The 26,178-nt window shown below is 36.2% G+C and overlaps 1 protein-coding gene across 1 annotated transcript in view; it reads left to right on the top strand.

Moving 5' to 3' along the window:
- KIAA0319L (KIAA0319 like) overlaps positions 1–25,815 on the top strand; it is a 49,583-nt gene extending 23,768 nt beyond the window's left edge. The window contains exons 6-22 of the mRNA XM_072420377.1: positions 4,632–4,733; positions 6,740–6,837; positions 8,631–8,718; positions 8,808–8,900; positions 9,629–9,761; positions 10,946–11,174; positions 11,536–11,659; positions 11,749–11,881; positions 14,873–15,021; positions 15,609–15,760; positions 16,633–16,771; positions 19,005–19,164; positions 19,332–19,474; positions 20,168–20,290; positions 22,904–22,994; positions 23,471–23,565; positions 24,938–25,815. Coding sequence (XP_072276478.1) covers positions 4,632–4,733; positions 6,740–6,837; positions 8,631–8,718; positions 8,808–8,900; positions 9,629–9,761; positions 10,946–11,174; positions 11,536–11,659; positions 11,749–11,881; positions 14,873–15,021; positions 15,609–15,760; positions 16,633–16,771; positions 19,005–19,164; positions 19,332–19,474; positions 20,168–20,290; positions 22,904–22,994; positions 23,471–23,565; positions 24,938–25,128 — 2,243 coding nt within the window. The 3' untranslated portion in view covers positions 25,129–25,815. The remainder of the gene's footprint in view (positions 1–4,631; positions 4,734–6,739; positions 6,838–8,630; positions 8,719–8,807; positions 8,901–9,628; positions 9,762–10,945; positions 11,175–11,535; positions 11,660–11,748; positions 11,882–14,872; positions 15,022–15,608; positions 15,761–16,632; positions 16,772–19,004; positions 19,165–19,331; positions 19,475–20,167; positions 20,291–22,903; positions 22,995–23,470; positions 23,566–24,937) is intronic.
- Positions 25,816–26,178: the final 363 nt, after the last annotated feature.

The following is a 26,178-nucleotide window of genomic DNA, read 5'->3' as shown; positions in this document are numbered from 1 at the left end:
ATTGGCTGGCCACAAGTCTTCAAGTAAATACTTCTGTTTAGTGTTGTGACATTCCTAGCTCTGTGTTGTAGCGCTCTCATATTATGCTTTAGTTGGTGGAATCAAACCGCAGTGACAGAGTATGAGTGACTTTCTATATTAATTAGTCCAAAAAAAGCTACTTTATTTTTAGCTTGTGCATTTTCTTGTTGACATCCACAATGTTGATGTGTTTAGTTTAGATTCGACTTTTGCTTTTGATTTATTAGGTTTGGACCCAAATATCATCACATCAGCTGATCTGTTGTATGAAAGATCATTTGGCAGTTAGATTGTACCTTCACATATCAGTGCCACGTCCATCTGTAAGATATCACATGCCCGCAGAACTGTGAAATGAAGTGTACAGACTGCTATTGTTTAAAAGCCCTGCCCCACCACCCATTTTTAGTCCTGCTGTGCAGGGAGTTAACAAAGCTGAGGTCAATACACATATAAATGCAATAAATACAACCCTTAACTTAAATACACCTTTGGCTGCAGGTAAATGTTTCTAAAGTTTAGTTACAGGTTAGCCCATCTAACCATACATTCTAATCTGACTGCAAATCCAGAATTTTACACCAGTGCTTATTAAGCATTACAAAAGTTTTTTTCCAGCATCTGTGTTGCAGCTCTCTCTAAAGTGGCATTGTCTGGAAAAGCATCTTCAGCAGGTTCAAAATAATTTATTCCGACGCATTACAGAGGGAGCCCTACAGGAGGTTAGGAACATTTGTATCTACAGGGCCTTCCTCTACATTGAGTGCAACTAGATAGGGAAAGCCAGAAGCTCTAGCTCATTCCAGCCTTCCTGAGAATAAAAAATATATTTTTTCAATATTCTTGGCAAAAGACAACCCTATGGCTAATATTAGTATTCAGGGTGCCTTTTAATTGTTTTAGTTCTTTGATGTCCTATAATTCATTGTTTTTTGTTAAATACTTTTTTTTCACAACCCTTTTTCAATTAAAGCAATCCCCATGCCCCTATTATGCTTTTGTCAAATTCAGATCAAACTTAAAAGAAAAATTAGGTATGTTATTCTCTTTCTTCTATATTTCCTTCCTGCCTCATGTTTACACTTCATAGCTCCTGCCTTTGCATTCTACCAAATTGGGCATTTTGGTCACTATTTTACATACCCCATGACCCCATATTTCAGGAATATATGTGAATAAAGTTAAAGTCAGAAGTTTACTTTTGGTGAAGTCTTTGAACTCACTTTATAACCCCCGCCCCAAAGGTTTTATACTAAAAAACTATACGTTTGGTGTATCATTTACGACATCTACTTTGTGCAGGGCAAAATTAATTTCTTTCAACAAGGTTCATAGAGAGACTATTTCACTTTTTTGACTATATCACAATCTCAGTGGGTCATAAGTTTACATGCACGTTAACTGTGCTTTTAAAGAATTGGAAAAAAAACAGAAACTGATGTTGAGCCTTTACGTAATTTGTTTCTAATATGCAGTTAGCCTTCTTGAGAGTCAACATGTGGATGTGTATTAATGCCTAACATCAAACCCACTCTCTTTTTCCCAGTGTGCCCCAGTATGCTTGACATATTGGGAAAATTTAAATAACTCAACCAGGACTGCAGAAAAACAATTGTGGACCCTCCAAAATCTGGTTCATTCTGGGGAAAAATTTCCAAATTGCATGTTCATCTCTACAAACAATAATACAAAACATAAACATCAGGAGACCACACAGCCATCATAGCTCTCAGGAAGAAGATGCATTCTATCTCCTAGTGAAGAACATAGTTTGGCATGAAAACTGTAAATCAAATCCAAAACAACTGCAAAGGTCTCTGTGAAGATGCTGGGGGAAATGGGTAGACAAGTATCTATAGCAAGAGGGCTGCTCAGCAAGGAAGAAGCTACTGTTCCAAAGCCACCATAAAAAAGCCAGACTAGAGTTTGCATTGGCACGATGGGACAAAGATCTTACTTTCTGGAGAAAAGTCCTCTAGTGGGATGAAATAGAGATCAAACTGTTTGTCCATAAGACCATAGTTGTGTTTTGAGGAAAAGGGGTAAGGCTTGCAAGTCACCAGAACACCATCCCAACCTTTAGGCATGGGGGGTGGGAGCATCATGTTGTAGGAATGCTTTGCTGCAGAAAAGACTGGTGCATGTCACAAGTAGATTGCATAATGAGGATTAATAATAATTTAGATATACTGCAGCAACATCTTAAAAACAGGGAAGGAAGTTGAAGCTCAGTTGCAGATGGGTCTTCCAAACAGACAGTAACCCAATGCATACCTCCAAAGTTGTGACAAAATGACTTAGAGACAACAAGCTCAAGATATTGAGTGACTATAACAGTCCTGACCTGAATCCAATTGAAAATTTGTGGCCAGAACTCAAAAAGCATGTGAAAGCAAATGGGTCTATGTATCTGTTCCAGATTGATCTGTCTAGAGGATTGGGACAAAATTCCAGCAACTTATTAGAAAAGGCTTGTGGAATGCTACCTAGAATATTAGGCTCAAGCTAAAATAAATTTAAAGGCAATTCTATTGAATATTAAAAAGTGTATGTAAATTTGTGACCAACTGCAATTGTGATAAAGTCAATCAAAACTAAAATAAGTGGTTTATGTTGGAAAAAATTACTTTTGCCCTTCACAAAGTAGATGCCTTAAACAATATGCCAAATTTAAAGTTATAGTATAAAAAAGTGGAGAGGTTAACAAGTGAGTTTAAATTTGTTACACTAGTATAGCCTTAGTCTTCAAATACATATAAAACAAGTAAAATCTCAAACCCCCAGTGTCATTATTCACCAACAAACAAATATACCAGAAGATTGTTCTTGCCATGGGGAGCTTTTCTTAGTGGACATTAAACACAGTTTAGGACAAAAATGCAGATTTTATGTAAAGCTAATTTTAAATACGAGGGGGTGCTGAGAAGATCCTGGCTTTGCCCAGAAAGAAGAGAGCCAGAGTTATCAAATAACACATTTATTTAACATATTCCCCCCTGAGACTGATGCACTTGGTACACCGTAGTTGCAGCTTTTCTAGACCGTTTAAATAAAAGTCCTTTTGGGCCGCAAACCAGCTCTCATGTCCTCAAAATGTTGCCCCTTCAGGTGCATTGACCTGCAAAAAAAGGATCCCTTTGGTCAACTTTCCACTGCGTTTCATCTTAATTGCCTCCTTTAGCTGGTCTAGGAGGTTAGCATAAGACTGTCCGGTGATACTAGAGCCCTGAGCTAGTGCACCAACAGAATACCGTTTTTTTTTCCCAGAAAAAGGATGCCATGACTTTTTTGGCTAATTTCTGGGTTCGGAACTTCTGCGGACGCGGGGACCCGCTGTGGCTCCATTCTTTTAACTGTTCCTTGGTTTCAGGATCATAGATGTGGAGCCAGGTTTCATCCTCCGTCTCTAACCTAGCCAAAAAGTCCTGTGCAGCTTCAAAATAGGTTAAAACGGCTTTGGATGCTTCAACTCGCTCCTTCTTCTGGTCACTGTTCAAACATTTAGGCACCCACTTCGCTGAAAGCTTACGCATGTCTAGGATAGGGGTGATAACAAACCCAACACGCTCCCATGAGATGTCAAGTATCTGGGCTATCTTTTTTGTGGATATTCACCGGTCCACAATAATCAGCTCATGGACAGCATTGCAGGTTGCTGGGTCAGTTGAGGTTGGGGGGTGCCCACTGCGGGGCTCATCTTCAATGGTGAAATGCCCAGCCTTGAAACGGGATATCCAGGTTTTGACAGTGCTGTAGGAAGGACACTTCTCCCCCATTGTTTGTGACATCTCAGTGTGAATGTCCTTTGCTAACTTCCTGGAGAAACAAAAACTTCATGACGGCCCGTAACTCCAACAACGTGAAACTTGCTTGTGCCTCTGCCATCACAGCTTCTCACTAAAAGAGAAAACAGTTTTAAGAATTGCAAAGACCTGATATTTGCATAGTTACATACTAAGATATTGGGTTGTCATATGCCCCCACACTAATTTTTCTATTTCACCCAGAAGGGGGCAAAGCCAGGAACTTCTCAGCACCCCCTCGTATAGCATTTTGAGCCTACAGTCATCTTGTAGTGTATTTCTACCACTGTTGATTGAAAATGGTGTTTGTTTAGTTTTATACGTGCATGCCAAGTCAAATAACCGCTGGTTGATAATATATTTTAATCTTTATCTTTGATTATGTGTTTACTCTTTATTGAACAGTTCTGTTTGTTTTTAACATTGACATGTCAGAGGATTTTGTTAATCCAGTAGATCTGAGGTAGGGCCTAGTTTAAAGTAGACTTGTGTAAACTTTTTTACTGCGCTAGATACATAAAGAAAAGTATTTAAAGGGGTGAGCTGATTGTTTCTTGGAGAAAATGAAAATCCTGCATCTCTTTAGTGCTGATACTTCGCTAAAGTGTATGCTTTTAATCACATAATCTCTTCTAACGCAGAGGAATACTCATTTTACTCTGGTATGCAGAGATCACATAACCAAGTTTTTTGGAACGTTGACATAATAGTTGTAAATAGGAAATCTATGCTAAACAACACACATTTTTGAAGATTTTGATTGTAAATGAAAAGATCTCACTTGAACATTTGTTTGTTTCTTTCCAGTCACAAACAAGCTGGTGGTTTCTGCTGGGACCAGTGTTGAAATCACTTTACCAAAAAACGAAGTCCAACTGGATGCTTTTGTTGTTCCAGAGCCTCCTGAAGGTAATTTTAGTTTTTTCATGTTTGAATTCAGACATACAGCCAATTCATGTTGACATTAATAAATGACAGATTACATATCTGTAAACTGTATTAGATCTACCAGGAACTATGGCCAACTGTTCTCCACTTTTTTTTTTTTCAGTTTTCCTAAAGTAAACCAGGATCTAAGAAAAGTATTAAGGCTGCTTTTGCTGAACTCCTCCTCCTGAAAATTGATTTATATTGATTGCAACCTATGGAATTATTTAAAAGGGAATATGCACTATTTCTAGTGACATTTTATATTTTAATAAAGAAAAAAACAATTTTCTTTTGCACCTGAAGGAACATGCAGTGTTGTGCATAACGATGCACCTAATTGGCCTTTTCCACATTTTGTAGTGTTACAATAGTAAAATAGTGTAACATTTTTTTAATTATCTAATTGATATAATTAGTACTACACGGCTTATCAGATTGGCTTATCAGGATCTTGCAGTTTTTGCCTGTTTAGTTTTGGAAATTTATGTCTGTCAGATTTCTGCTGTTAATTATCAGTTTTTAGCCTTGTCACAAATTTCCAATTGGATTGGAGTCTGTTCTTTGAATTGGCCATGTAAATAGAATAATAATGGATGGTGTTTTCGTTGTGATAAGCTCTGTTGACTTCAGAATTAAACTAGTTTTTTTCCAGCCCTTTTCTTGTCTCATGTTTATTGATACTTACATGATGCAGAGATTTCCTCTTCTCTGCGCTATTCCTGTGATGGTTAAAAACCAGCAGTGCAGTGCCATCATAAACTTGAAAGTTTGTCTAAAATCTGTCATAACTGAACAGTCAAGCTTTAGTTACCTAAGCATCTTAATGAAAGGCAAATAAGGATTTGCTCTGTTGTATACAAAGAGCTTGTTAGAGGTATATTGGGTGGTACAATTAGAATACAATAGCAGTTGAAAGACACACAATGAAGTCACAAAGCCTCCACCATTATTGCAAATAAAAAGCAATGAAATATATCTAAAACCATCTTGTTTTTTAGAACAGGAAAGGCAATCTCCACAGTGGGTTACTCTTGGATACGAAAAAAAATAAAATAAAGCTTTTTGTAACCAAATTGGAAAGAAATAAATCATTGGCACCCCTTTTTCTCATTGTATGTCTTATCTGATCAAACAAAGGAAAAATTATATCCTGCAAAAACCCATGCTTCATGAAGCAGTGATGATAGTGCACATGGACACATTGCTATGTGAAAGATTCACAGTTGTATTTTGTGTTTTTGGTATTCCACGAACTGAAATTTTGTATTGGCTGTCAAACCAGTGTGGTTTTGCTACCTGTGTACATAGTATGCTATTCTTCTAATCCTGTGGAGTGTGGCAAACTTAAATACAGCTATTGTATTAAATTGAGGGCCTCACTGCTTCTAGAACAATGTCTGTAAATACTGTTTAAAACCATAGTTGCAGCTGGATTACCAAAAAATTTGGATATTCTCCCAATAAAATGTAAATACGACAAAATAATATTAATACAAATTTTTAAGGTTGTTAAAAAGAGTAGTTTATTTTATCATGGTGATGATCTAGGCCTAGAAACCATTATTCTCTTTCAGGTTTGTCCACATGTCTCTGATAAATGAAGAGAATTCAGCTACCATGTGTTATGAATCCTGTCAAGGTTGTGCTATCAGTCAGAATTTTGTATGTTAATAAGTTTGTGTTGGGTATTGGATTAGCTGCTTACCCAATGCAAAGAAAAGTGTTACATGTTGTGATTTTAGAAGATCAATTAGCAGTACAATGGGGTTTATTTAACCCCAAAATTTGTTATAATTTGGTATTTGTTTTAACCTTTTACAATCTTAGGAATTGGAAAAAAAATAATTCTTTAGTTATTATAGAAAAAAGGTAATGTTCTCAAATGCTTACAATCTAATTTAAGATTTAATTTAGAAGCATACCAGAACATTAGCTGGTATTTATTTTGTAATTTTTAAATACTTTTTCTATTTTTATATGTATAGGAAAAGTATATACATATGACTGGAGGCTGATTACGCATCCGACTGATTATAGCGGTGAAATGGAAGGAAAGCATACACAATCACTCAAGTTGTCAAAGGTAAGGAGAGATCCCAAAATTTAGCCCAGAACTTGACTGTTTCCAAATTGTGGCCTTTTATTTTATTAGCACAGTCTACTGTTTAGGTAGGTCTTCTTGTATACTAATCTGTGTTTAGCAATATCTGCCAATCTGTGTCCATACAATACAGTTTGTGTTCATCAATGTTTATCAGTCGTGTTCCATGACAACTTGTGGTTCTGTCTCTGGTCTAAATAGGTAACCAATAAAGAAGAGGAGAGAAAGAAAAGCAGGGTTTTCGGCACAAAAAGTGTATTTATATGTATTATCAATATAACAGAGTGATACAAAACAACACGGGTTCAAAATAGGCCACAATACATTTTTGCGGTCTAAACAGTGTAATTTTGACCCTATGGCCATAAATACAACACGTATTTTCATGTTGCTTGTTGTACCTGGCGCATTTTGCCCTATCTGGCTTCCTCAGGGGTAGTAGTTTGACAACCTCTGTCCTAGATGACTTGAGCTAGGCGGGCAGGCGACGCAACGAGCGCCGCCCCCCCGGCCCTTTGTCATCAAGCCGGCGTCTGGGCTGTCCCCAGGCACAGGCTATGTGCACGTGTAGCGGGGGGGGGGTCCTGGGTACGTCGTCCTATAAATGGAGCGGCGTTCCCTTGATCTCCCTGCTCCTATGCACGCAAGAAAACCACACAGGATAGAAAGACTGTTGATACTTGGAGTCTCCATACACACTCAATTAAAGGTAACATTTAAGGGTTCATCCTTGAATACACTATCTCTGGTTATTTTCACAGTACTTTTTTTAAGATAGACTTATACCATATATCTGCTTATAGATTCCTAATCTGTCCTATTAGGACTTTAGTAAACCTGCTACAGCACTGCTCCTGTTACTGGGGTGATACCACTGTTATTTCATTTTAAATGCCTTTTGGAGGCATTATACCCTCCTGACCTTTACAGTAAGCATTGCTAACCACTCTTCAAGACCATGTAAGTGTTAACATGTTCATATATATATTTTGATAACTAATATAGTTTATGAATCTATTGCTGATTGATACATTTTGGAAGAATTGATTGAATAGATATAGTAACATCAGTTTGCTCATATATAGCTCATTATTATATTGACCCATATGGTATCTAAGGGATTTTGATATATTTAGTACAATGGTTCATACTGTTCAAATACTAAGATAGTGGTATATACCTTATACTATGTGACTAAAGAAATACATTTTCATTGATCTAGACATAATTACTACAAGTGTCAAACACATGTTGTCAAACTACTGCCCCTGAAGAAGCCAGATAGGGCGAAATGCGTCAGGTACAACAAGCAACATGAATTTATGGTTATAAATCTGTATGGCAAGTAAATGTATATGACTGGCGAGTTGCTGCATGTCTAGTGTCCCCTAGGGCCTTTTTGTTATCTTGTGGACCACAAGAAACTATTGAGATCCAACTTGAATCTGTTACACCGTGTGTTGTATTCAGTGCCCATAGGGCCAAAATTACACTGTTTAGACCACAAAAATGTATTGTGGCCTATTTTGAACCCATGTTGTTTTGTATCACTCTGCTATATTGATAATATATATAAATACACTTTTTGTGCCGAAAACCCTGCTTTTCTTTTTCTCCTCTTCTTTATTGGTTATCTTACTTATTAAGGGTTGGCATCCAGTTCTATAAGAACTAATATCCACAGTAACCACCACCAACACTTAATATTTCTGATCTAAATAGGGTAAATATAAAGTCTGCTCAGATGTTGATAATAGTTTTTTCTTCTTCACAAGCTCACTGCAGGTCTGTACGAGTTCAAGGTCATTGTAGATGGAGACAATGCACATGGAGAGGGGTTTGTGAATGTTACAGTGAACCCTGGTGAGTGCCAAATTAACATTTCTTCATTTGCTACTGGTAAATTTATCTGGAAAATTTTTCTCATATTTATGACTTTGTTATTACCTCAGAGCCACGAGTAAATCGGCCACCTGTAGCTATTGTGTCTCCTCGCTACCAAGAAATCTCATTGCCTACCACCTCAACTGTCATAGATGGAAGCCGTAAGTATAAATATAATAGACAGTATTTCATTTCCTTTTTCTTAAAGCTCTTGTGCTTGTGTTTAAAGGTTAAAAGGGGTTTTTAAGTATTGCTAAAAGTAGTACTATGCAGTTGAGGAGTCAGAGCTCTGTGCTGATAGCGTTGGTCTAGCTCTCCAGCGTGATTAAAACAGGGGAACTTCTTACTGTTTTAATTACAAATTGTATGAAATTCACAATCAAAAAATACCATGTGTTTTTACTTGCTATGCCACCTGAATGCATAAACCACTATTCAAGTTAGCTATGGTTATTATAATTCTGCTCTAACAACTCAAGATTGTATTCAGCTCTAAATCATAATGATTTTTACAGGAACTTCCACAGCAATTCTTTAAATGGGTTCACAGTATTGCAGGTGTTGCCTAATCATGTATAAAAGAAACTAGAGTTTGATCTGTGTTGGTTACCTAATACTTATCATATGTTATGTTGAGAATAAATCCTGTTTTTTTGTAATGTAGCAAAGTTGTAAAAATGTAGGACTTTCAAGCCATCATTTTATTAAAAACCTTCTTAAGAAGCTGATTCTATTTACAAGTCGAGTCAAACTTCATTGGGACAGAAATGGTTGTAAAATCTGAATATCATGTTGCTATGACCTCTCACTGTTAATATTTTTTGTCCCATAAACAAGGTTTTATCATTGCTTTTTTTTTTTTTTTTAATATTATTATTATCTTCCTCAGAGAGCACAGATGATGAAAAAATAGTTAGCTACCACTGGGAGGAGCTAAAGGGTCCCCTAAGAGAGGAGAAAATTACAGGAGACACTGAAATACTTAAACTCACTAACCTTGTTCCTGGAAGTTATACCTTCAGGTAAGAATATATTTAGGAGTACCTAGGTCATTACCTGTGTATGTATCACAGTAAAATGCAACTGTTATGCAGCACTGACTCAATATTGTTTTTTGTAAGAGTAATAAATATGTTACTGGTATACCGAGTACCAGTAAGGACCCGTGGCTATGCTTCCTGGGAAGCAATTATTTCTGATATTTGTTTAGTACTTCATTACCCTACTGCTGCAGAGCTGACAAGAATTACCAGCACTAAATGACATGACCAACTATATCTGCTGAATTCTCAAGATCCATGTTCTATATGAAAAGTCCATGTTTATTTCTGTAACAATGGCTTTTATCTATATGACTTTTTTGAATGCTTTACCTACACGTGTTTCCTGAGAACCATTGTAAAATGATAAAATGCATGTAAAATAAAGAACCAAAAAACTCCTGGGAAGTTGTTCATTCAGTTCCTGACCCAGAAACACATCAGGAAGTAAGAGGATATCTTTCTAAAGTAAGAGGACTGTTATAGCAGTAATACCAATTCCACTATAATATATATCACTATATTATTATTTGTAATGTGCAAAACATCACCTCTGCTAAAAAGTACAGAGAACCCAACCCACACAATTTACTTTGAAATACCACTTAGCATTATCAAAAAAAATTCCTCCAGTATTCTGGTTGGATTTATGATATTAGATATTGGTAAAAAAATTGGCTTAGGAACTGACAGACAAGATCATATCGTTTGTGTGAACTGTTGCATTATGGGGCTATGGTGAGGTTTCCTATAAAACTGAAACAGGCTAATATTATATAATAGTTTTTTTTTTTTTTTTTTTGGTAATGTTACCAGTTAAAAAAGCTTGGCACATAAAAAGGTTATTTATACAGAAGTTCTTTTTTGTTTTGTAGAAACGTATCTGAAATGTAAAAAAACAATATAGTTAATCAAAATTAAAAATAACAACTGTGCTTATTGGTTTACTTTTTTAGGCCAAAAGAAATGGCAGAATTTTCATTCATAAATTAGTAGATATTAAAATAGATTTGATAACACATGTGGGTGAGATTTGCTGTAGTGGAGGATGTCTGTTTTCTAACCTATTTTTTTGTAACCAATATTACTGTTAACATGGAGCAATGAGTTATGTAGCAAGGTTAAAAGTGTATATTTTTAGACAGGATTTTTTTATTTTATCTAAGGTTAACTGTTGAAGACTCTGATGGGGCAAGAAATTCCACAACTGCAAATCTCACAGTAAACAAAGCCGTTGACTATCCTCCAGTGGCAAATGCCGGAGCTAATCAAGTCATCACACTCCCCAAAAACTCCATTGTGTTGTATGGAAACTTGAGCACTGATGATCATGGTATTGTCAGCTATGAGTGGTCCTTGAGTCCCAGCAGCAAAGGAAAAGTAATGGAGATGCAGGTGAGAAACAACTACATACAGATATGCAAATCAAAACCTTTTGCAAAAGACGCCATTTACGTGGTATATAGCTACATTCCTTGGTTCTCTTTTCTCAATGTTGGTTCTATACTTAGATTTTTAGATTTCTAGAATATTTGGGGAAAAAAAAAACATAATGTTGGCAGTAATTACTTTTTTCACACTGACTTTTCATCTGAATTGTTTGGAACCACTTGAATCCAGATGGTGCAAAGCTTTTCAGAGTGGGACTGCAGTCATTACTACTGATGTTGTGCTAATATATTGGTGTTAACTTTAAACATACTGTGGCCATTAGGTTACAATTAATTGTGGATTCTGCTTCTTTTTAACTCTGCAGGGAGTCAGAACATCAACTCTTCAACTGTCAGCTCTTCAAGAGGGAGATTATACTTTTCAGCTCACGGTCACAGACTCTGCTGGTCAGCAGTCTACAAGCGAGGTGACAGTAATTGTTCAACCTGGTAAGATGTCTATTATATACAATAAATAAAAGTAATAGGGAGTTATATAAATAATTGCTTTCCATCTCACATTAGTTATTGTTTGACAGAAAACAACAAGCCTCCCCAAGCGGATGCAGGCCCTGACAAAGAGCTCACTCTTCCAGTGGACAGTACCACTCTGGATGGAAGCCGCAGCACTGATGATCAGAAGATCGCCTCTTATCTCTGGGAAAAAACAAAGTTTGTATTTTACCTATAAATAATAAAGGATCATTCAGGACTAGGTACAGCACAGAACACTGAAATTTATGTAAACCTGGACTTGTCTAAAGTAACAGAATTGTTTTTAAATGTCAGAACCTCAGAAGGCAATAAAAGTTTTGAACATTTGACAGTAGAATGTCAAAAGTCAGGGAGTAATCTCTTAAAATGTGTCATGTTCAATACCCACCTTCTGCCAAATCTTTTTATATTCCGTTTTGAATAAAGTAGGTAAGGGTTAGCTGCCCTAAAAAAAATCCTGGCACACTATCCAAACCTTTTTTTCATGATGTACTTACTTCACCTTGAAGAATTTATTATTGATCATAAAATTACTATTCTATTGAACCCAAATCTTCTGATTAGGATTTGAACGTTTGTATTAGATTAAATATAAAGAGAATTGTGCAGGAATATGTCGCAAACACAAATATACTTCACTAAGGTTAGTCTCAATAATAAAGGTTTTTGAATCTATTTAGGCTCCCTTCATGAAAACATGAATGTAATAAAGCAACTCAAAGATTGATGTTTATAACTATCCATTTTTTCCAATTCGGTAGGGTCCATGATGTACTTATTCATCACATGCTAAAACTATCATAGGGCAAACTTGGAACTTTTATGCTAAAAGAAAACTTTGGGATACACGTGAATATGCTCTAGCATGTGAAAGGTCTGCATTCGAGCCTGTCCTCACTGCCTGATTGTATATTGCAGCTGCCAGACATTGTGGTCTGTAATTTTACTTTGTTTCCTCCCTCCCCATTTTTCAGAATCTGAGCATGGCTGGTGCAACTTAGAATGCTTGTGCTATCATTTAGCAATTCTATAGGATCCTTGTTTTTTCCTTTTACTGGTGTTTTAATGTTAGTAATTGATATTACTTGCTCCGCCCTTCACCTGCACAAGAATTCCGCTGCTGGGTTTTGTATCCCTAGAGCCAGTGTTCACGTAGTTGTGCTGAGGTTACATTTTCTTTTATTCCACATATTTACTACATACTCTGTTGGATGCAAAAGCTGTTGCTATAGATTTGGCAATTCTGTGCTCTGCTGTATGTTTATTCAGGCTTCCTATTGCTTGTAGCTTTTTAGGCATTGAGATCCATCTACATTATTCAGGGTCTAAACTAGTTTTCAGAGCCTCCTTATATGTCATGCATGCAATGGACCATGTGTGAAAATGTTTTACTGCTAGGACCAAGGTTGACCAAAAAAGCCCAATTGGCCAAAATAAAGTTTAAAATCCAACTAGATCTAAAAACAAAATTAATATTTAGCAGCTTGCAAGTCCATAGATTTGGCAGCAGCATTAGTTTTCTTTTTTTGCAGACTGGTTCCCTTATTTTCGTCTAGTGATCCAGTAACGCTGTTTTAGGGTAACCATGCCCACTCACACTACTGTGTCTAATGAAAAGCAGACCTACCTTAGATAGGTTGGGAGATGTGGATAGTGGTGGGCGTTTTGTGGTTCACAAAGGATACCTAAGAGGAAAGACAGAACTGCCTCAGATTATCCTGCACAGGACACATAACAGCACTGTATTCCTGGCAGAATTAACTGTATTTTATTGAACAAAAATTATTAAATTTACTGGAGTTTATTGTTGGTTTCTAGTAACAACCCCTGTGCACCTGCCTTTCTTTTTTTTTTTTTTTTTTTTTTCTCCCACCTATAATTTTTACCTCCCAGACTGTTAAATGTGCTATAGTCTGTCATTCAAGTTGTAGGAATAATTAATGCTTATCTTGGGTCTGCAAACAAAAGCAAGATTTCTGCCCACCTGTTTTAGGAAAATATCAACCCAACTATGTCTAGTTTAAAATGTGAGCTATGTTTGAGGTCTCTGTTGGATGCTGCAAAATCCCTCATCATTAACCAGTTGCTTGCTAAACGATGTGACATTTGTAAATCTATACTATCAATCTGTTGATCTGAGCATTAAATATAGGCAGTCTTATTTGCCGAAAAGACCAAAACCTAAAAAAAAAAAAAATTAGACATTTACTACTTTTATTAGCTTTTCACTAAATGTGTCCTATAATATAAAAATAGTAATTAAAAAAGAAAAAAAAAATGCATACGCCAATACCATCTATGGCATAATATTAACTTTAGCGGATTTATTATTCTTTGTCCTATGATATTGATAGGGTGTAAGCTGCGCTGCCTTTATTACAGTATACTTGATGTCCCATCTCCTGATTCCTTATAAAAGTTCAAATTTCTTAGTGGCCTTAAGGCATCTGTATGTAGAACAGTCGATCTGACATTCAGAACATGTTCTCTGCACCTAAAACATTCTGTAGCAGAGAATTTGTGCCAAATGTCAAATTCTCTGCTTTATAAATTGACTCATAGAATTCTAAAAATGTGGAAATGAATGTGGTGTTTATTATAATAAAAAGTACTCAAGAATAAATTGCTTTCCATTGCTTTCCATTGCTCATTAGTTTTGATGCCAAAATAGACAGATTTATACTGGTCTTTGCTTACTCTGATAGAAATTTACAAATAATTTTTACATGAGTGCAATTGTGTTGGGTGTGAAGGTACTGGGTTTCTAATATTGATTTTTCAAAACCTTGTCTTCGTAATTATTGAGGCTTTCCTAATATTTATAGGTTTTTTTTTAACGACATTAAGCAGACCTTCTTTGGTAGAACATGTTCCATATGTATATGTTTTAAATGCCAGAGAGTAATTAATTCTCCACCAGAGAAATAGACCCATAGGCCACTGGTAATAATAGGCCTGAATAATTAAAGCTTTCCAAGACTGGAGAAGATAGACTACAATGGGTAAACCTGTGAGATCCAACAAAGTTAATATTTATAACAGTTACATTTATGAACCGCTACATGCAAATGTATTCGTTATTTTCAATGCACATATGTAAAATGTAACTGCATTCTTGAGATTTTTAATTGATGGTGTCACTGAGTTTCAATAACTCTAACATTTTAGGGGACCAGAAGGTGTGAAAATTGAGAATGACAATAGCAGCATTGCAACAGTTACTGGCCTACAAGTTGGAAAGTACGAATTCACCCTGACTGTAAAGGATGATCGAGGATTGCAGGATCAGGCAACTGTTAGTGTAGTTGTGAAGGATGGTGAGTGTTTACTGATCACAGAATGACTGTAGGATTTAGAGTTGAATGAAATGTCTTACATCTTTGTTTATGGTGAATTTGTGGATTCATAGATAGAATTTTTGTTTTTTTATACCGAACAGATCCTCAGTATTTTGATTTCAACTTTGTTTTCGGTAACACCTTAAGCCAAAGGAGAGAGGATGCAGTATACTATACTATAAGACCTTTAAGGGTTGATTGGGGTGGTAATGTTTTATTTACATTGTACACTTCTCTTCTAGTATCTTATACAGGGTTTAACCCCTTAACAAATTCCCAAGTACATACCTGGAACTTTACCTGCAATTTATGTGGTTTTAAGGGCATGCTTTAGCCAAGGTGCTGTATTTAGTAGACCTGTTCGAAAGCACAAAACATTTGAATATAAAGTTACAACTTGATATGCTCCATGTGTTATTATTTAGGATATTTTAAGTACTCATTTCTAATTCCTCTAGGTAGGCAGGATTTTTGTCCCACATTAAGAATATGGTCCTGGAAGATTCCTGGAAGATTATTGTTATGAATTTATTGTAAGTCTTGTTTGATATTTCTTCCTTATACAGAAATGAACAAGCCGCCTGTGGCAAAGATTGCAGGAAATGTTGTCATTACTCTCCCAACTAACACAGCAGAGCTGGATGGCTCCAAATCTTCAGATGACAAAGGAATTGTTAGCTACCAGTGGAAGCGAGATGAAAGCAGCCCAGCTGCTGGAGTAAGTAGGCATAATGACTAATCGACTTTTAAAATATCCATTGCAGGGGGGTGCCCACACCTTTTAATAAAAGGGGCAGTTGAGGGTTCTTAATACTTTAGGGGCCAGTAAAAGTAAACAGTGCCTCAATATAAGGGATCAGTGGGGATTAAAGACCAAACTTTTATATATATTTATATATACTATATTTATAAACTAGATAATGCCTGTTTATGAATTTTTCAAATACAAAGGAGTGTTTATTGTCTTAAAACAATTAAAAGCTTACCACACTTACAAACCAACTGTGTAGTTTACTTTAGACATAAAAAACAAACAGCTGTGTAGTTCAGGTGTTTACCTGATTGAATACAAACTGATTGGATGGTTTAGGTAGGTCTTCGTGTTAAATAGTTTAACTAATTCCAAAGTTGATTGATCAAAGAGTGCAATGTCAACTTGTAATATGTATGGTAAACTTGGGGCCTATTTACTTTAATGCTAAATGCTAAAGTAAAAGGCATATCAGATCTGTAATATATTACACCTTGTCTAATAAGAAATGACCTGATAAGTGAAAAGGGTTGGATTCTTAAATTTTACAGACTGATTTGTGATGCATTCAGAACTGCTATTTAGTTTATAAAATGCTCTAGATTACACAAATAACCATTTTGCTTCATTACATATAAATGTATTGCTTTATTACCTCTTTATATGAATGGAAAGCCTTGCAAATATTTACATTTTCCAACCTTGTAGACAGCTAGTCTCACCTAGAAGTGTTTATTGGCGGTCTCGTCATTGTTTAATTGGTTTAAAAAATGTGAAGTCTACTTACACTGGAAAAGATGACATCTCTGAGTATTAAAGAGTTTTTTTCCCCCCTGCAGGAGGTGTTGAATACCTCTGATCACCATGCAGTTCTCTTTCTCTCCAACCTTGTTGAAGGGACCTACACTTTTCATTTAAAGGTGACCGATGCTAAAGGAGAGAGTGATAGTGACAGAGCTACTATAGAGGTAAAACCAGGTAAGTGACATAGATCCTCATTTTCTAGTTTCCATATCTAGAGTTTCATTCATTATAGTTCCATATAAAATTCAATTCCTTGTATATTGTATTGACCAAAGGTCAATACAATATACAAGGTCAAGGTCAAGGCAAAATGTATGAAGTGTCACAAATCAAAAACAAAAATCACATTCAGATTTTTTTTTTATAATTTAATGATATATTCCTTCCTATCTTGTTCTAAAATATTTGTTCATACACCCCCTCTATACGTATACTTAATGTCTGTGGCTACAATTTATGCCCTGTTCAGAACCTCTGCAATTGTAGCCACCACATTGCGAGGTACAGAGCTGAGACTGTGTGCCTGATTTATTAAACTCTCCAAGGCTGGAGAGCATACACTTTCATCAGTGAAGCTGGGTGATCCAGCGAACCTGGAATCGATCTGGTCCAAAATTTAAAACATTTGCTAGCAAATAGCAAATTACTTTCCAGGTTTGCAATACATTCCAGGTTTGCTGGATAATCAAGCTTCACTGATTGAAAGTGTATCCTCTCCAGCCTTCCAGGAAATTATGGAACACTCCACTGGCCTCTAGTGTTCATCCAGAGGCAGTAAAACTTCATCAACATGCTTTATACAGATTGCCTGCATAAACAAACACTTTGAAAGTAAAAATGCATTAAAATATATTACTTTTATACTATAACCAGGGTTGTGTTTTGCCCTACCCTACTCTTCCATATTGCCAGCTTTCCATGGGAGACTCCTAGACCCTCTTACCCTGGAACTTTTTACAAACTTCAATATGAAAAGCCACATGTTGTTAATCTTAATGTTTCTGTGCTTTGTTATGTATGCCTAATTTTGTATGTATAATCTGCATCTTTCGTATTCCTGAGGTTATTTCATCCCTGGCTCTCAGTTCTGATGTAGACCTTTCGTTGGCCCCACCCTTTATCTGTACCCCCCTTAAATGCCCTAATCCGTTCATATTGTACACCAATATTGTTGTTATGTCATGACTATATTGTTGTAACTCCTTTCCCCACACCCTTCTCCCTCTCTACCCTAAAATACCCTAAATAAAGAATGTTAAAAAAAATAAAAAATTACCGGTATATTACTTTTATATAATTGTGTGCTTGTTGCTCTTTATTAGTTCATAATTCTACCATTTTATTTCAATGGTCATTTTATATTTCATTCTCCTTGCAACGTTGTTTATCAATATGTTGATTTTAAAATCATCTTGATTTTGATTTTAGAATCAATCAGAATTGTAAAAAAAAACGACATCGTGGAGCTTGCATCTTTATTAACAAGGCATACATCTTGCTCTATATCATATCATTTTGGTCTTTTAACTTAAATTTATTTTTAAAAATACACTTAAAACTACAGTGTGCAAGATACTTGAAGTGTAGTTTAGGTGAAATGCATTCACTTAGGGGAGACAAATCTTTCCCCTGACTAAGCTTTAGTAGGACTTCATCTTCAATATGCATTGTTTTGGGCACCACTTCACAGAAAGGAAGTTGCAAAACTGGAAAAAAGAACGAGAACGTTAGGAGAAGGGCAGCAAAATTATTTAGAGACATGGAGTATATGATATTATCTATAACAGGCTTGTCATTCAGTTTAGTCAGCTATGCTGACTCCGAAGATCACAGTTTCCTTCTTCAGCTTGATAGCTTCCTGTTTTAGTTTTCTCATCGAATAGAAGTGATGAAGTGGATTCAATATTTATTGAACAGGCTGGAGCTTGAAAGGTAACACTGGCTTTGCAGTATGACAAGAAAAGACTGCCTAAATAGAACCGCAAAACTAATAAAACAGGTTATGTAATATGTGAAAAATTTAATTAATTTCCTAGAACTCATTTTTTTGTCCCTGTTTGTAAGCTTTCCTTTAAGACCACTACTACTGTTTATTTTGACATTTTTAGTGGGTCATGTTTTCAAGTGCTAATTGACAGAGTATGGCCAACTGACAAAAGGTTTTAAACATGTGTTTGTGTTTCTTCTGTAGTTTTCTTTACCTCTCATATTTGTTTTGTGTATTGGTTGTATGTGATTACCTTACCTTATGAACATTTATTTTTCCAATTGTAATAATAATGTATCATTGTCATCAATTTCCTTGTCTTCAAAGTCATACTTTCCCTTTGGATACTAAACTATTCTCCTCAATAAAGTGCATTTCAGAGTTTGATTTCTCTCTCTTTTATATTTCCTTTTTTTTCAGATCCAATGAAAAATAACTTAGTTGAAATGATTCTGGATGTGAGTGTCAGCCAGCTGACAGAACGACAAAAAGGAATGTTTATGAGGCAGATTGGTGTTCTTCTTGGAGTTCTGGATTCTGATATTACTGTGCAAAATATCCAGTTATACACAGAAAAGAGGTCAGTCTTGAGAGACCAGATGAGGTATTTGCATGTTTTAGTTATTTACTACCTTGTTTGAGTCCTTCCTACATCTCTTGCATTTATTTATTGCAATATCATTACAAAGTTTCCATCCTCAAGACATGTTTTTAATACAGTATTCATTTTTTTCTCTTCTATTACAGTACAAAGGTGGTATTTTACGTAAAGAACCAGCCGCCTCACTTGGTCATGAAAGGTTACCAGGTTGCTTGCACTCTTCGCAATGAATTGCGCAAACAACAGAGTGATTTCCTAATCTTCAGGGCACTTGAGATTGACACATTCAGTAAGTGTGTGATGGACACATTCAACCAGCCTTTTATTTACAAAGAGATTCTTCTTTAAAGCACATTTAACTTTCAATGTATAAAAACATTAATCATTTTTTTTTATTACTTAAATAGCCATAAATTATTTTGTTACCTTTATAACCTAAAACCTTTATACCATGGTGATTGGTAACCACATCATCACAACAGCCCTTACCACCAAGTAAGTGGTGGCTTACGGGAAGAGGTTTGCAAAATTCAAAATGCGGTGATGGGTGAACATCAGTCTAAGGTAGTGGGCATTCCTACACTGATTGTATTTGCATGCAAACTGCCCTTGGTAATATACACGTGTGATGCCAAGTCTTCATCAGCATCTATTGCATACCATATCCATATACTACAGTTTTCAATGTACACAAATAAACATGAAGTTCACTTTTTCATAAAGAAGCCTGTATAATTGTGCAAGATTTCAGCTGGCAGCCTTAGTAAATCTTTTCAGGATACATTTACGCTATGCTATTCTATACAGTTCATTCTCTGCTAAGCATTTTTCAAAGACAGTTGTGGATGCTTCATTTTTTCTTGGGGGATAATTAATCACGTTTGCATGTGTTTGTATATAAAAGTTTAGTATGTATATTTTCAATCACAAAATTTTTCATAAACTTAGTAGATATTTATACTCATAGTGTGTTTTTTCGCAGCTTGCCAGTTAAATTGCTCTATGCATGGCCACTGCAACTCTGTTACCAAACGTTGTGTATGTGACCCTTTCTGGATGGAGAATTTTATACGTCGTCAGTTTGGTGATGGAGAAAGCAACTGTGGTAAGTTCTATTTAGGTATTTTGTGCATATCAACTGCAGAATAAATGTGTGGCTGTAAGTTACAATGTACTGTGTGTGTGTATATATATATATATATGTATGTATGTATGTATACTCAAAAAGAAACTAATCTGAATGTAAGCCGAGGTATCTACTTTTACCTGAGAAAAACAAGGAAATTAAATTGACTCGAGTATAAACCTAGGTAACAAGATGTTGCCATTACTGCAAATATTCAAACCAGTAATCAACAGAAATGGCAATAAAATTGAAGTTAAAAATTATGATGTGTTGGTTTTAAAATGTTTATTTAAGGCTTAGTCCACACGGACTGTTTCCCCAGCATTTGAGCGTTTAAAATCCCATGTTTTAAATTTCTGTACATTCCAATGGGCTAATCTACACCAGGGCTTTTCCTTGAGGCAAGTTTCTGAATTTACAACATTTACAATTTCAATTAGGGCATTTTCCCGCATTTTCCTACGTTTAAAATCTTGTTAAACTTTTTTTTTTTTAACAGATTATTCCACAATGAAAGGATCATTCCCACGGCTGCATTCATGACCTGAGCACAGCCGTGGGACTCCTGACAGTGTGGGATCCCCACGCACTTCAGGGTAAATGAGGACAAGTCTCTCTGTTCACCTCTAGTGCTGAATGGCTCAAGCGTCATCAATGTTTCCCTTTTCTCAGCCAATCAATGGAGGCAAGTTCACTGCACCCTTGGCTCTAAAAGAGTTGTAGCACGTGCTCTGTACCCACGTGGGGTTAAAATAATTTAACAATAAAGTCTTGTCTTATTTTTCATGTATATTTTAAGCCTTTCAGGAAATGAGTACAGGGTTAAAATTATTACTCTTATAAACACTTATGTAAAATCGCAGCAGATAGCGGTAAAACGCGGCATTATTTATTTGCCAGCAATTTATAAGATTTTTTGGTGTTTTAAAGCCAAGCTTTAAAAGGCTTTTAAAAGTGCAAAAAAATTGCATATAAACGTGGTAAGAACGTTTACATGCGTATTTAAAACCGTGTAGACCCAGCCTAAAAGGGGGAAAATGTACAATGCATCTTCACTAGAGCTGAGCCCCCTAGCTCTGCTGAGCATTTGCTTTACACCTTACTGTCAAATGAGTGCTTTCCCAGTCCAGCTCCTGTGCTAATCGTTTGTCGTTCCCCTGTGTCTCCGGTGATCACTGCGCCACCAGTGTCTATTTTCTGCATTTATGGCTCTTGACCCCTGGCTTTGTTCCTGACCTCACTTGCTTGCTGCCTGCCTCAACCCTAGCCTTTTCTGACTATTCTCCTGTTTGATGATTTGGCACTGCACATTGTCCTATGCACCCTGTTGTGCCCATGGACTGCCACCTGGCAGCCGCCTGCAACACAACTTTCTCACTACTAGAGGCTCTAGAGCAGTGGTCCCCAACCGTTTGTAGCTCATGGACCACTAAATGCACAGACTCAGGACCACGTGGGAAGCCGTGTGTTACTTAAAGGTAAAGGCATGATGCCAGAACCAGCCCACTCCGACCTGCGATAGTCTGAGCCTGTGATGCCTGTGATGCATACAGGAGGCATGGTCTGCAACTCCGGCTGTTGTCTCCCCCCCCCCCCCCCAAGTGGGGTCCTTATTCTCACCCCGCTGGGGGTGCACTGGTCAGAGCCACGGCCCACCTGTCAGACAGCTGGACCGGGGTTTGGAGACCCCTGCTCTAGAGAAGACCAAGCTGCTGCTTGGATTTTGCACCTTGGCCCTTCTCAGGGCTCACAACGCTATTGTGCAAGCCATAGCCTCCTAGAGGTTCTATGTGTGACAGTTATGATGGATTACTTGCTATAAAAATGATTTCTTGAGCATTTTTGTTTACCACCATTGCACTGAGAACACAGCACCATCTTTTGACCCCATTTTAAACCTATATTCATTTTTCTAGTAGCATTTTCTGGTTAAAAAAAAAACCTTGGTTTGTACCAATGTATATGGTATTCGTAGGCAAACCACTAAACACACAGTTGAAGTAAAACTAATTGTAATTCTGAATATTTTTTTAATATAGAAAGTACTGCCTGGCATTATACAAGGTGCTGACCAATTGCTTTTAAAAAATCAGAAGTAAGTTGTATTGGGAAAGACTGTGATTAGCCAGTAAAGGATCAGCAGCTCACTGATGACTTTGTTGTCTCCTCCAGTTGGCAAGCTCCATTTGTTAGATACACGGCACTGTAAAATTCAGTAAATAAGTTTACACTTTGCTTCCTTCTCTCACAATTTAAGGCCAGGTTAACATTTGTCATGTGGCATCACATATGGTCTTGCACTGTAATGCCACTAACACACATTGGTTTGCTGAGGTGAACTAAGCCTGAATGGTAATGTTTGGAATATTACTGAAGGCTAGTACAAATTGGCATTTTTACATTTCGATTTTTTTAAAAAATTTGTTAGCATGTACATTTTTATCAAGTTTTGAGCTTAAAATAATTTTATACATTTCTTATGTGGTTTTATTTTTTGTTTAAGAGACATTTCAGGCATTTATACAGTTTGAATACCTACATTACCAAAATCTGTATTCTTTACTTATTATTGTATCATTTTAATTTATGCAGACTGGAGTGTGCTATATGTCATTATCACAAGCTTCCTCTGTGTTGTGGCATTGGGACTGCTAATATGGTGTATGGTCTGTTGCTGTAAAAGGTAAAGAGTATTTTTTTCATAATCAAGAACATAATTTACAAAAATCTTTAAAAAAATATGGGCTGAGAACCTGGATGTATGAGTAAAATTATAGCTATCATTTTTGGGATGCACATGATAATTTAGCCTGTGTCCTGAGCAAATATATTGCCTTATCTTCTTTTCAGTTTATAACTAATACAGTTAGCTTATGGGGCACATTATTTTTAACATAGATTTCAATCAATTAATTATTTGGTTCAATTAATTAATTTATGTGCATGTGGGAGTGTCTTGGCAGAGATTTGTACTTTAGTCTCTAGTGCTGCAAAGGCAAGAGTGTTAGCCATGGAGCCACCGTGCAAATTGTCTTTATACAGATTGTAAAAAACATGAATAGAGCTGTACATCCACAGGGCTAAAATGGTATAGGTTGGGCACAATTATAATCTTCTCCTGTTTATAAATGTTATCTTAGTTTTTGCTTTCCCTTGCAGAAAGAAAGGTAAACCAAAGAGGAAGAGCAGGTATAAAATCCTTGAAGCCACAGATGACCAAGAAAGCTTGGAGCTGAAGTCAAGCTTAAAAACTGGTAATTAAATATTTCAATACCTTACTAACTCACATTTATCCACCTTTGACTAAACATTGACTTGGATTTTTACCGGCTGCTTGCAGCCTTCTTGCTGTACCCCTTATCATTGCAGTGGGGAATTTGTGTCTGCCTAAAATTCACCTCCCATAGCGGGTTTTAGAATCCATGACTTTGACATTTTCGCTTGCTTTTCCTGTGTTTGGCATCTCTAGCCATCCTATTTGGCAATCTTTAATATAACTCCTGTATAGCTACATAAGAGTTTATTTGTTTTCGTGCCGAAGCAGATTGTACACACATGTGCGCTGCACATGTGTAATTGTACATTCTAAAAAAGTTTGAGTAGGCAGCAACACCAACAATAAAAATGCTAAACATATATTTATTTATATATATATTGAGTATGACACAGAAGTGACTGAAGCTAATGGGACATTGAATGGCAGAACATTGGACAGACATTGCAGTACAAGACTATAGTGACAGGAAAGCTACAGTTCACCTGTCATAGGAGAATGACGTGCCGCACAAGAAAAAGAACTGCTAATCTGTACAAAGGTATCTCCCTGCACTGCTCACCTCAGACTGCCCTCTGTGCCTCACTCTCCTGCCCTCTGAGCCTTCACACACAGAAAGACATCCCCAGCATCCCCATAGACGTAGCAGCTGGGCTGCTAGCAAACAGCTGGGAGAGGGGTAAGGCAGGGCTCTGCGATCTAGATAACGGTCACGTTGTCTCCCATCTCGCAATGAACCAGAACTTATGTATAATACCTTAAGATATATCTGCCCCTCTCTAAAAAAAAAAAAAGGGTGTTGTTTTTTTTTTTAAAGACTTTTACAAAATCAAACTCTGCATCCAAGGTAGTGGAGATTGATATGCGAAACACATAGGAAGATAAAATAGAATCGGTATGTCTGTGTCAGACTTGTGATTTACAGCACCTATTTAATGTACAGCCCTGTATATTATGTTGGTGCTTTATGAAAAAAGGTTATTAAAAATTATGTGACCATGTATGTTAGGATGGGAGGATACCTCAATTACAATACTATGTGTAACTTGTTGAATATGTTAAAAATCTCTGTTTTTATTGTTTTAGATCAACTTTCTTGGTCATATTTTTTAAAAAAAGTGGTAACCACAAAATACATGAAAAACACCTATTTTCAGAGTTTAATGTTTTGGGCTATAATTTAGAAAGTGTATAGGTTTTTGTTCTATAATGTTGGCAATGGACACAGATCCTTTTGGTGTACTTTAGTTTTATGGTTTAATTTGTTTCACTTTAGGTCTTTATGTATATTTTACTGGGTTTCTAGGTACTTTTTTGCATTAAACCACTTAACTTTTTTTTTCTTTCAACAGGAGTTAAAATGATGAAATCTCCCATTCAAAATACAAGTTTAATGCATTCAGAATCTGAACTAGACAGCGATGACAATGCTTACACATGGTCAGATCGAGAGAAGGGAAAATTGCTCCGGCCTCAAAATGGTTCTTTGCGTAATGGACAGGCCTCTCACAAAAATAAAAACCAAAGAGAGGAATTATTATAGCTGCAGTGCTATAGTCTGGTTTTCCATCCAGGAATTTCACCTGTGCAGCGGTTAAAGCTGCTGAACTGACCTTTTCACCACTACTGATTTACTTTGTGGACAAAGCTGCTATCTTGAACTTCTTTTAAAGAAATTGTTATTTTAGTAGATTTACCAACTATTTTGCTCTTCTGAGAAAACTGAGGCTGAACATACTTGAACTGATTTTTTTTCAATGGGAAATACTACTGGATTCAAACTGAAAATATTTTTTTTTTTTTTACTAATTTAATGTGTGTTTTTCTGCATATGATCTTTGGGGAACTGTTCCCAGGAATGAGCCACGCTGTTAAAATTACACCACTTTAAATGCACTATTCTGCCAGATTCTTAATGGCATTGAAGGATAAAATGTGAAATGCACCGGGCATTTTTTCTAGCCCAATCTCTAAGCTGTGTTTTTTCATTGCCTTTACCTGCAGCAAATGTTTCTCCCTTATTTATGACCTATCTTTTTACCAAAAAGGTGACATTGGTTTCTGTGTGTTAAAAAAAAAATATTGGCCAGCAATTAATGAAATCTACAATTTAAGTAAAATAACTTGCTGCAAACCTGTTCCTGGGAGAGAAAAATGTGAGGAATAGAAAAATGGATGGTGTTCAATAAAGTCCAACACTGAATAAAAATTATTATTAAAACAGTAAAAATACTTTTCCAACCATCATTTTAAACCATGTCATCATCTAAAATGTGTCTTCAGCAGTGAAAAAAAACGTATGTATAAGGGTCAAGGAAGATTTTTTATCATTGCCACTTTTGGTATATTTTCCATCACTTTCCATCATGACCATGGGGTCATTGGGAGTAGCGAGTCAAATTTCTCTAAAAAAAAAAACATTAAAAAATTTTGGTAGTAGAACCTCTATTTCAGTTTGTGTTCCCATTTGGAAATGTTCCTTTCCTGTGTGTTCATTCATACAGGTATTACATGGATAGCCCCACAATCAGGAATAGATTACAGCCATTCCTCATGCCACCATAAATGAGAGTTTTAATTCGGTGTGAAAAAA

Source organism: Pyxicephalus adspersus, chromosome 1 (assembly GCF_032062135.1).
Source record: "Pyxicephalus adspersus chromosome 1, UCB_Pads_2.0, whole genome shotgun sequence".
NCBI lineage: Eukaryota > Metazoa > Chordata > Amphibia > Anura > Pyxicephalidae > Pyxicephalus > Pyxicephalus adspersus.
The sequence above is the reverse complement of the archived record's forward strand: the minus strand, read 5'-3'. Positions and strand labels throughout refer to the sequence as shown.